Source organism: Vicia villosa, unplaced genomic scaffold (assembly GCF_029867415.1).
Source record: "Vicia villosa cultivar HV-30 ecotype Madison, WI unplaced genomic scaffold, Vvil1.0 ctg.000747F_1_1, whole genome shotgun sequence".
NCBI classification, from domain to species: domain Eukaryota; kingdom Viridiplantae; phylum Streptophyta; class Magnoliopsida; order Fabales; family Fabaceae; genus Vicia; species Vicia villosa.
In genome coordinates, this window is record NW_026705336.1 from 292,133 (window position 1) to 305,233 (window position 13,101).

Here is a 13,101-nt window from a genome sequence, read left to right on the forward strand (position 1 = left end):
TATTAATCTATTAAAAAAATATAAATAAAAATAGGCGGGTAAGCCCGCCGCCCGCCAACCCGCCATCTTGGCGGGGCGGGCATGACTTTTATGCCCATTTTACTTGGCGGGCATGCCCGCCCCGCTCGTTTTATGGCGGGCATAAGGCGGGGCGGGCGGCGGGCGGGGCGGGCAGCCCGTTTTGCCACCCCTAGTACTACCTCTTAATGATTACTTTGAAAATAAATATACTATCTTAAAATTTAAGAAATTTTATATTATAGGCTTGTTTATATATTTTACCTATAATATATTAGTTGACATAGTATATTTTTATTTGTAATTGAATTTGGGAAAAAAATAAAATTTACGTAATTGAAATAAATATTATAATTAAAAAAATTATTTAATATTATATTAAATAATTATTTCTCTTAATTTTTTTACAAATAAGATAGTTATTTTATAATAAAGAGTAAGTTTTTAAAGAATAAGATATTCAATACCAACTCTTTCCCGTTTTATAAAAAAAATTATATAAACAGTTGGCTTTTTCCCGTTTATAAAAATACTTATAATTTATTACCGTTTATAAAAAAAATTGTATCAACAGTAAATTATTTCTTGTTTATAAAAAAATTTGTATAAACAGTTGACATTAGTTATTAAATATTGTATAAAATTAATGTCATTTGTTGATATTGTATAGAGAGTTATTTGAATTCCACCGTTATAGGTTAATATGTACCTATAAAAAATAAAGGAAATAATTAAGCATTTATCTATAATAGTTGTAAATAAATATAATATAATGATGGTTAAAAATGTAAATAAAATATATACACATTAAGTAGCTTTGTCCCGTCGAAAAATGTATATTTGAGTAAAAAAATAAAGAAAATAATTAAGAAATCATTTACCCGTGCGTTCACACGGTTCATATACAATGTTATTTATAAGAGGTGTGTAGGTTTCCCAAGAAGTTGTGGAGGCAGGTCATAATGAATTTGGTTTTATCAATACGTTAATGAATTGTCTGCAATAAATAAAATTATTAAAATAGGCTTTTTAGTAAAAGGTATAATAGGTTTTTTTAGTAAAACTTATAATAGGTAATCATGGTACTACCTCTTAATGATTACTTTGAAAATAAATATACTATCTTAAAATTTAAGAAATTTTATATTATAGGCTTGTTTATATATTTTACCTATAATATATTAGTTGACATAGTATATTTTTATTTGTAATTGAATTTGGGAAAAAAATAAATTTACGTAATTGAAATGAATATTATAATTAAAAAAATTATTTAATATTATATTAAATAATTATTTCTCTTAATTTTTTTACAAATAAGATAGTTATTTTATAATAAAGAGTAAGTTTTTAAAGAATAAGATATTCAATACCAACTCTTTCCCGTTTTATAAAAAAAAATTATACAAACAGTTGGCTTTTTCCCGTTTATAAAAATACTTATAATTTATTACCGTTTATAAAAAAAATTGTATCAACAGTAAATTATTTCTTGTTTATAAAAAAATTTGTATAAACAGTTGACATTAGTTATTAAATATTGTATAAAATTAATGTCATTTGTTGATATTGTATAGAGAGTTATTTGAATTCCACCTTTTTAGGATTAATTAATCATAATGATTACTTTTAAATATTGGAATTGTGGAGACAGGTCATAATGAATTTGATTTTATCAATACGTTAATGAATGGTCTGCAATAAATAAAATTATTAAAATAGGCTTTTTAGTAAAAGGTATAATAGGTTTTTTTTAGTAAAACTTATAATAGGTAATCATGGTACTACTACTACCTCTTAATGATTACTTTGAAAATAAATATACTATCTTAAATCAGACTATTAATCATGACATAAATGTAATGATGGTTTTAGTTTTTGATTTTTTTTAACTTGTCGACATAATTATTTGCCCTGATCATATAAAAAAATGTTTAAGGCAGTAATAACGATGAAGCAAATTTAATTTTTTAAATTAAAATAGTAAATAATAATAGTAGATAATAATAGTATCAAAAGCATAAAAAAAATCAATATTGATTAAAAACAATTAAAGTTAATGAAATAAAATTAAATCAATATATTAAAACTTGAAATTAAATATTTAGAATATCGTAGTAATGATTATATTAGATAAAAAATATTAATCCATTATATTTTAAACATAAATTCAAAAATATTTTAATATTGATTTTCTTATTTTATTTTATAAAATTAAATGACTTTTTCAAGGACGGTGGTTAACATTGGTATTATTAGCCTCTTATTTTATTTCAAGGACGGTGATTTTCTTATTTTATTTTCTAGTTAATATTAATATTAATTTAATTATTATTATTAGCCTCTTAGTTAGTATTAATATTAATTTAATTAATGTTAGCATTTTAGTTAATTTTGGTATTAATTTAATTTGTATCAGTATTCTAATTAATATTAGTATTATTACTAAATAACTGTGTTTTTTTTCATCATCAGTATCATTATCAGGTGTTTATTATTAGTTATTGGGTTAATTAATATTAAGTGGGATTAAGACTAATGAAGCAGAGTGGGCCAGATTGTGTATGCATTCCGGATCAAGGTAGTAGGCCACGGATCCATTTTTGGGCCAAACGCTCCAGGAGTAGTGGACCGGGTCAAACCGACCCGGATCCTGTTCACTCTCCTTCAACCTTCGAAACCCTAACCCCCACCTCCATCAGCGGCGCCGCCCCACACAAACCCTAATCTGATCAAGATCCAAGCCCAAAGTTGAATCAACTCACAATCATAAAATACAATCAAATCAAATAACTGAAACGAAATCAGAATTTAACAAAATAAAAAAAAATTTATTGAAAGATTCGAATCAATTACAAATAGATTGGAAATCAAATCATGAATCTAATCTAACCTAAACAATTTCTAACCCTAGACTATATAAACTAAGGACCTAAACTAAAGAAGAGGACGGAGGAATTAGAGAGAATTTTCTGGAAAATTTGAGGCGCCGCCGTGAATACGCACAACTTTCGATCTTCATCTTCATACCTGCAAATCACACACACAGAAAGAAATCAGAAGGAGAATGAGGAGCCAACACGATCCAATAATTCAAGAATATAAGGTAACTTCTAAATCGAACTTAGCTTAGGGTTGTTTGGTTGCATGTTGTTGTTTGTTGTCTGGGTTTTCAAAGGGGTAGGGTTCTTATTTGGGGTTAGGGTTCTTACTTTCTGGGTTAGGGTTCATCGTAGGGTTAGGGTTCATGTGGTTTTCTGGGTTCAGTTCAAAGTTGGATGAAGGTAGAAGATGAAGATCTTGAAGATCTTCATCTGGATGCAGCACTTTCTGGGTTGTTGGAGGGTGATTTACGGGGGTTCGCGGTTGGGGGAGGTTGAAGATGAAGATTATCTTCATCTGGGTTTTAGGATGGTTTACGATGGAGTTTGGGGTGGTGTTACGGTGATTCACGGTGGGTGGAGGTGGTTCGGTGAGTTGAGAGGAAGATGAAGGAATATTGTTTGCAGCAGTGGGGAAGAGAAATTTTTTGGGAGAACCGAATGAGAGAGCGAAGGATTTTTTTACTTTTTGTTTTTTTGTTTTGTTGATTGTCCTTCTATATAATGAGAAGGAAGTGTTGGAAGTGATGAAATGCCAAAATAATTTGTTTTACGCGTGAAACAATATTTGGGGAAAACCAACGGTCCAATTATTAATATAAAAAATCTACAAATTAATTAAGTATTGCTGTATTCCATGCAGATTTGCACAACTATCTACAAAAGCATGACAATAATATTAATTATGAAAAAGAAATTGGACAATTGAAAAGTAATGCAATGATTAAGGAATAAATATTTTTAATTAAATTATTGAAGTATATGCAATTACCGTTGTGTTTCCGATTATCACCCTCAAATTGAAAGATTAGAGGGTTATTGAAAGGATTTCATATGTATTGTACTTTATTATATTAAAAGTAGATTTCGTTTTCGCACGCCCATAGGCAATTTGAAAATTGAGTTAAAATTGGGGGTGTCGGATACAATCAATTCAAGGGGTGGCATGTTAAATCCCCGGAAATAGTTGTGCCTGTAGCGTTTTTCCGTCATTCATTCTTCTTCTCTGTTCTCCCACAGCTATCATATGATTTGAGGGTTACTTTGTGGTTATATCCATATCCATTTGGCGACCTAAACAAAAGACTTGCTTGATACAACCGGAAGCATTGTGTCCTTCCCCTGCCTGTCTGTTTCTGGCTTCTGGCTGGCCAAATCTGTCCTAAAATAAAATTGTCTTGGCCATTTGTTTTTTTACGATAATTACACTTTTTCCTTGGAGGAGCAAACATTTGAAGAATCTTCTTCAAATCATCTGTACACAGATTAAAGGAAAACCACACTAGCACCCTAATTAAGCACAGATTTTTGACACTCATTTTCTGCTTACGATTCTAGCAACGCCACTACATTGATAATTGAAAAGAAAAGACAATTGCTACTTTGATAAGAACCAAGAACATGAAGTTCCAACAATTATTACTAGTATTTAATTTTGATGATACAGAGTAAAATACAACAGTGAAGTCACAAAAAATAGAAGAAAAATTTATCGATTCACAAACACTATTACATGAAATAAATTCGCACCACAAAAACCCACAAACTAAGCGCATGCACAAGAATTATCAACTACAAGAGCAGCATCTTCTTCACCCTGAATCCTAAACAAGAAGTAACCAATCGTTAAACCAACAACAATAGCCACAAAAACCCCTCCATTAAACGACATTATAGCCAACATCAACAAATACCCAATCGCAGAATTCACACCAAACAAAACCGATTCCGCAACCTTATTTCTAGAAACCTTATTCAACCCCAGAAGAGGAGCCTGATTCTCCGGCACCGGAGATTCCCCCTTCCCACCGGAGAAAAACTTCAACCGAATCCGAATATTCTCCAGATACTGATAGAAAGAAGCAATCAAAAAACACGCGAACAAACTCACTAGATAACTCGTCCATGAATCCGTCTTCCACGAATCGAATAGAAGTGTCACGTTTTTTCCCCAATACAGAGTCATGTGCATCATCTTCGAATAAAGTTCTTCAGAAATTTCCGATCAGTGTCGGAAAACAACGCAAGGTATGTTTTGAAAATTTCAGGGTTTAGAATTTTCTTTTGTGGGTGTTTTTGTAGGGTGTTCGATGAAGTGTCTTTCGTTGTTATGACGTTTAGTTGAATCGGTACGTTGTTACGATCGATGTTCGATCTGTCATTTATTACGGTTTTGCCTTTCTTTACTCGATGCACCTTGCCTTTGTTACGGTTCAATTAATTCAATGCTTCCAAGGCTATATTAGGAATTTCAAACTGCTAAAAACATGAAATGTACCGGTGTACAAAATACTTCGATTTCTCCGTAGATTCTTTGTGGTTTTTCTAGGTAAACATAATATTTTTATTAAAATTTTTAATTGATTTTTTTCACAGATTAGTCTAAAATAACGTCTAAAAAAATTCACTACAAAAATCTCTGAAATTGTAACTATGGTTATTTTGCTCGGCCACTTTTATCAAGTTTACCATAGGATAAAATGTGAGATTATTTATTTTACAGATTTTATATAGTTGATCACTTTGATAAACAAATAAAGGTAGTCATGAATTTGAAAATTACTCGAAATATCGATAAAGATTGATGTCGCCTTTTTAGTAGCAAATTGTGACGCAATACAATGAAATCGCCGTGCGATTTATCTCCCAACTAGTAATTTTAGTACAATGATATTGACGTGTTGTAATTAAACAATTCACGTGGAGACGAACTTATTTGAAGTATTATTACTTAACGACAAATTTATTACACATTTTAAATAAACCATCACTTCTCTCACTCATTTTCATGTTTTCTCTAACTTCAAATATATTTTAGTATTGACCTGGAAACCCTTATATAGAGACTTATGTAATTTAGTGTTATCATTCTGATCTACATTGTGAAGTCAAGAGAGAATTGTTCTCTTGAACTAATTTGTATAAAAGTTGCAAACTAAGTGTGGGTTAAAAGTTTGGTGTAAGAGGTTGTGGAATAATCCTATCATAAAAGCTAAGTATATAGTGAAAAATATTAATGTGCTATCCTTATGGACTACACATAGGTCTTGTGGTTTTGGGACGAATTAGGATAAATTTGATGTGTTTCTTTATTATCCCTTATCTTTTTACTTTATCACAATATTTTTCTTGTCATCTTCTCTCTTCTTAAAAAATGTAGAAAATCTTTTTTTAACCCTTTAAGCTTTCGAAAATTTTTAAATCACAATTCACCTCTTCTTGAATTTGAAGTAGAAATTGCATTGCTTCTGCCTCCTAAGGTTTTATATTTTGATTGTTTGTCTTTTAGCTTTTAGTTTTGTTTATATCATTACTAAGCCTCCTCACTCAATTGTGCGTCTTAGAGTTGGGCTTTAAATCTATTTTTATGCATGCATAAATCAAACTGTTTTATTATAGCATTATGCTTCAAGTCAATCTAATTATGTATTTGAACCAAGAACCACATTTGAGAATGATGACAATGTTAGAATCTAGAAAATGCTTCAGATTGTGCAAAAATTGAGATTCTAGAAGTGTGATTCAATTCTCATTATTGCTTGAATCGAATTAGGGTCATAAAATATCTAGGAATTGTTTTTATGTGGCCATGATTCGAATCACAGTATACATGATTCGAATCTTAGAAGCTTTATTTGAATCACATAGTGCTTGATTCGAATAAGACAAGATTACATTTCTATGGAATTTGATTCTGTGAGTTTGATTCGAATCACATGTTTTCATGATCTGAATCATGTGACTCGAATCACAGAAAATGTGACTTAAATCACAAAATGGGTTTTTTCATATTTTTTCGACTCTTGACTCAAATTACTTAATACTTTGACTCGAATCATACTCCTTGATTCTGACTCGAATCAAACACTATTTTTTACTCATTTTGTGCTAGGTCTCTAACACATATCTAAATATTTTTCTCAAAACCTTTCACAATGTTGAAAAATATACACTTCCACTATTGATTTGAATTTTCACAATAAACTTGTTCTCTCAACTTTGAAAAGAATTTTGAATCTGGTTTTGAGTGTTTGCAAACTAAATCTTTCATCTTCTACCTCTTTCTTCATCCATTTTGTTTGGATCTAACTCCCATCTTTGATGTGTGAGATATGAGAGGAGGTTTTTATTTTGATTAACGTTTCTTTGAATATTTCTTGAGATTTTAGAGGTTTCCAAATTGTGTGTGTGGTTGTGGCTGGTTTTGACAAGTCCAGTAAAAAAGGAGGTTTTTCTCTCCATAATTATTTTGGTAGTGTTGTGTGGAAGCCTACAGATAAAATGAGAGTTCTTCTCAATCTTCAGATAGTTCAAGGCTCAAGATACCAGTATAATTGGGTAAAAATCGCTATAGAATGGAGATTTTAGAGCAACATTCTTCAAGATGGAAGATTCAATTCGATTTCGAGTAAAGATTTTGCCCAATAAAATTGAATTTAAAATAAAAAATATTAAACATCGAAAAAAATTAAAAATTAAAAAAATTAGTTATAAAAAAGGAGAAGAAAAGTATATTTAAGGGCGAAGGAATAAAAATTTGAGGCTAAATGCGGATAACATATGGTGCATAGATGCAAGTATTCTCAAAAGGGAAGCCTCTAAATTTTTTATGAATCTATTCCAATCCAATGATCCTTGTAATCCTTATAGTCTACAATTAGACAATATTCTAATTATTTGAACGAATATGAAAGAGCAACCTCTTTTGCCAGTCACTAAGGAAGAAGTTAACAATGTTATTTTTTCTATGCACTCTTACAAAGCTCCAGGACCTGGTGGTTTTTAATCAATTTTTATCAAAATTTATTGGAATATTGTTGGTCATGATATTAGGAAAATGGTGTCTAATGCTTTTACATCTGGAATTATTGACCATAATCTTGTTGATACCATGATTGCTCTTATTCCTTAAGTTGATATCCCTTCAGAGTCTCAAAAATTTTCATCCCATAATGTGCTTATGAAGACTATTTCCAAAGTGCTAGTTTGATATATTAAAACTTTCATGGATGACTTTATTGACCCTCTTCAAAGCTTTTTCATTCCTAATAGAAACACTTCTAACAACATCATCATTGCACAAGAGATAGTTCACCACATGTGTAAGAAAAAAAGGTAAGAAAGGTCTTTTATTGTTTAAGGTTGATTTTGAAAAAGCATATGATAGAGTAGATTGATAATTTATGGTATTAATACTTAATAAACTTGGGTTTCCTTCTTTAACTATCAATTTGATTATGAGTTGCGTTACTTATTCCTTCATTTCTATTAACTAGAATGTGAAAAGCTTTATAGTTTCAAACCTACAAGATATTTAAGACAAGATGATCCTCTTTCATATTATATATTTTTATTTTTATGAAAAAAATCTCTTATTATATAATATCAGGAGAATAACAATATTTGGAAGCTGATTAAAATTTCCCGTGAAGGTCCTACTTTCTCTCATCTCCTATTTGCTGATGATTTTCTTCTCTTTATTTAAGCAAAGAATTCTCAAGTTAAATTGGTTCACGATGTGCTGCAAAACTTTTTTCCCTCAAGAATGAAGATTAACATTCACAAATATAAGTTTATGGCATCTTTGAATGTGTATTGGTCTAAGAGGCATAAATTTAAGTATTTTCTTCAGTTCAACCATACTTTTAATCTTGGTAAGTACATTGGTTTTCTGATGTTATCTGGTAAAGTTAAAATTCGGATTTCCATTATATCTTGGACAAAATAAATGGGAGATTGGCGGGTTGAAAAATCAAATTTTTTAGTATGTGTTTGGTAAGCAAGTAGACTACCGCCACCTCACGTTTAGTCCTCTTCCTACCGTGATTTTTAGAAGATACAAAAGCAAGCTTCTATAAAACGTATGATAACACCGTGGTTTTTGTCAAAAGCCAAATATAGGCTGAGTAGATTAGGTCGAGTCACATTAGCCAAAAGTGTTGTGTTGTTATACATATCTATATTATGCAAAACCTCTAGCTTCCTTTGGTATTTGTGAACATATTTATGCTATAATCCATTTCTTATATGGGGTAGGAATTTATGTCATTGGGTTAATTGAAAGAACTTAAATAAGCCTAAATCTCATGTCATATGTGTGGTGAGAATGTGGAAAGTGATATGCATACTCTTCATGATTTTCCTAGTGTAATTTCTATTTGGAGGTATTTTTGTCCCACTTATCCTAATGATTTTTACTACAAGATTTTTAAAATTGGATCAAACACCATGTTACTACTGAGCTGGGTTCTATGTTTATAGTAACTTACATTGAGATTTTGCATAATAGAAACAAAGACTTTTTCAAAATGTGAAAAAGATAATTAGGCTTCAGTCAACAATATACACTCGTATCATTCCTCCATAGTCCATGCTCTTGGTCCTACAAAAAAGTAACATGTGATTCATTAAGTTCGTCGACACCCCCTTTTGAAGGCTTTATTAAAGTCAATGGGGTTGGTTCTTCTCTTAGTAATCTTAGTATTGCAGGTTTTGGAGACCTTCTGTGAAACAATATATTTATTTGGATTCATTGTTTTTCTGAATCATGTGGTAGAGTTTCTAATTTGGTAGCCAAACTTTCATTATTTTGAGAGGTCTTCAATTGGCTTAGGATCTTAGTTATAAATTTATCCTCATAGAATTTGACTCTCAATCAGCTTTGGATTTGATTGTTAATACTCAACATACAAACTTTCATCTCTATGCAACATTACTCTCTCTCATTAAAAAGCTCATTTAGTGTCCTTGGATGATCATCTTTACTCATACATCGAAAGAAGAGAACGAATGTGTTGATTAGTTGATTAAATTTGCTGCTACTAATGTTGATTTCTTCAAAATTTAAATTGTTCTTCAATTGAATATCATCCTCGCTGTATATACCTTTCAGGTGTATAGGCAACAAATGACTTGGTTTTTTTTGTTCATAATAAAAAAAAGGGTAATGCTAACGAGTGTCATTGGGGAACTGGTTAAGAGATTAAAAAGGTAAGTTAAGCATTATTTAATAAAGTAAAAAGATATGTTTTTATCCAAAATATATGTATTCAATGCATTGAAAACATAAATAATTAATTTTTTTAAAAAATATTATGTGTATTCAAAGCATTGAATATAGAATATTTTCTTTATTTGGAATGTTTAACCAGTGTTCCGGAGACACTCGTTAGCATTACCCTAAAAAAAAATTAGTTGTATCTAAAAGCTATACCGACATTTATTTTATTTTACCAAAACAAAGATTCTTTAGATACATAACTTTATAAAATAATATATTCATACATTAAGAAGAATCATATTATTAATTGGAGAAAAATATGCAAATATGGAAAATGAATGTACAAGTTAATTTGGACAAATAAGAGTCCAGATAAATTTATTTTACAAGAACAAAATGTGTTTGGACAAAAAACAGTTTAGATACATTTCACTTAGAAACAAGTTTGAACCAATGCAACTAGATATTATCAAACTGAGTGGGCCAAACATAATCCATATAACATATTTGAAGAATATAAATGGAATTCTCCAGCTAATTCTCACATCCATAAATTTTCTCTAAATCTCACTTTTGTCATATATGTTTCTAAAAATATATTTAAGATTTTTCATCAAAAAATTAAAAATTTTAAAGTTAAGAGTATAACATGAATTTTATTCTCGCTTTTTAAACCATGTACTTTTAGACCGGTGGTTAAGCCATTATATTTATCTGTAGCTAAATATTTTTCATTTTTTATTTAAAATTTGTATTTTCTAATTTTTATTAATTTATTTATTTTTGAGAAATTGAAAACTCAAATAATTTTAGAAGTTTTTAATTTACTTAAGGGATTTTTATTTATTTATTTATTTATATTAATTTACTTAAGGGATTTTTTGTATTTTCGAATTTTGCATGGTTTGTGGGAGTGTGGAAACAAGGTGGAGTAGCAAATAGATTCTTCAGCAAATTTTGTGAAGAACATAGTCAATGTAAATATATATATTTTCTAAAAATGCAGTCAAAAGATAATGTCGCCACTTTTACCTAAATGTGAGTAAGAGAAATGATATTTGTACAACTGCTTATGACACTTACACTGTATTTTATACTAAAAATATATACTCATTATTTTTATAATAGTTTTTTTAGCTTATTTTGAAATTTGTGCATCACAAAACCAATGACATATATACGGTGTAATGCATACGGTGTAAATTTTTTATGTAAGCATAGCATAGATCTAAAAAAAAATTGTCCTAAAATACTTGTCATTTTAGATTATCAATGCAAATTTTTATTTAATCTTCTAATTGTATCCTTTAATAAAGACTCTTAATTTATTATATTTTTTATTTAACATTAATGCTAATTTGAATACATCAATAATTAATTAAGATAATTTGATAAAATCACTATTCTTTCTATTTTTTATTAATGTTTTTTAATATATATAAAATAGTTAATTGCGACAAATAATATAAAACGGAGAGAATACTATTTAAAGAACTTAAAAGTAAAAATAATTAGATTGGTTTCCTTGAATATTTTTATTACAGTATTATTTATTATGACTTATAATATAAAAAAATCAATTAGATCTAAATCACATATAAATATTTGGGTTAATAGTAATTCACACCCCTATAATGTTAGCGAATTTTGCTTTTCCCCCCTCCCTACCTTTTGGCAACGGTTTTTTCAAAAAAATCGTTGCCAAAACCTGTCTTTGACAACGGTAGGGGGTAAACCGAAACACGCTCATATTACAGGGGGTTAAACTACTATTAACCCTAAATATTTTATCTACGTGTCTGCAAAAGTTTGAACAAGTAAATCGGTAGACTATCTTTTGGGAAGGTGTAATTTTGAAAATAACTTCGAAGTAAATTTTAATTTTAATTTTTAAGGATGGAATTAAATGAAAGGTTTTAATGACCATCTGACTTAAATTAAACAAATTGAATATGATAAGACCACCAAATTAAAAAGGTTTTATTAACCAGTGCTCTCACGGTAATGGTTAAATATTTTAAAAAAGTAAAATATTTTATAAGAAATTTAATATTTCAATTTCCAAGACAATAAATATGTATATTACTAAGATAAATTTATTATTTTAAAGTATTAACAATTGCCGTAAGAACACTGATTAGCATTTCCCAATTAAAAACTATGATGTGAAACTTAAATGGTTGGAATACAAATAAATTGAAACAAAGATCGTAAAAGACTTAAAACTAAATTTGATGTTAAAAGTAAAAAAAATTAAAGAATCTTAATGACGATGGAATGTAGACTTAATGAAAGGGAAAAACATGCTATCTACTTAAGAGTATGTTTTATAAAAGTTAGGTTTGTTTTAGTTTTTTTTTAAATGATTTTTTATAGGAAAATTATAATCAGCGTCTTCAGGACAATGGTTAAACATTCTAAAATAGTAAATTTATTTCGATAATCTCCATATTTAATGTCTTAAAAATTAAAATATTAAACTTTCTATAAAAAAAAAATTAAAATTATTTGACCATTACCTTGAGGGCACTGGTTAGTAAGGCTTTTTTTATAATGTTATATGTTTTTGTTAAAAAAATTATCGTAACAAAAATATATGAAGTGTTCTCGCTTTGGCCAAAAGGCCTAGTATGAATGCCTAATTATGCATAAGTTTAATAAAGATGATTCCATGTATTATATAATCATTATACACAATATCTTATAATATTTTAAGTACATTTTTTATCTTTACTCTTCATTGTACTCATATGAGATTATATAAATTAATTAGGATATTGGAGTGTTAACTTTACAAGTCCATCGCGCCTCACCGTATTGGAGATCAATATCACCGATTCTAGAGTCCTACATCATCAATCAACACCAATTCTAGTTTCAAAATGGAATAGTGGCACCGTCTGTGTGAAGCGACATCAAATTCCTGTGAAATTCCACGGTCAAACTCCACGTACAAATCATTCTAGATCCATAGCCAAATCT

General features: G+C 29.2%; 1 protein-coding gene across 1 annotated transcript; it reads right to left on the reverse strand.

Annotated features, from left to right (window-relative positions):
* Positions 1-4,526: 4,526 nt before the first annotated feature.
* Positions 4,527-5,292, reverse strand: LOC131630888 (copper transporter 5.1-like). Its single transcript, XM_058901631.1, has one exon. The coding sequence runs from the start codon at positions 5,092-5,094 to the stop codon at positions 4,666-4,668; it is 429 nt and encodes a 142-aa protein (XP_058757614.1). The 5' UTR covers positions 5,095-5,292; the 3' UTR covers positions 4,527-4,665.
* Between the last annotated feature and the right edge of the window lie 7,809 nt (positions 5,293-13,101).

Excerpts from the sequence above, each read along its gene's own strand:
- LOC131630888 (XM_058901631.1), bottom strand. The coding sequence starts at position 5,094 with ATGATGCACATGACTCTGTATTGGGGAAAAAACGTGACACTTCTATTC.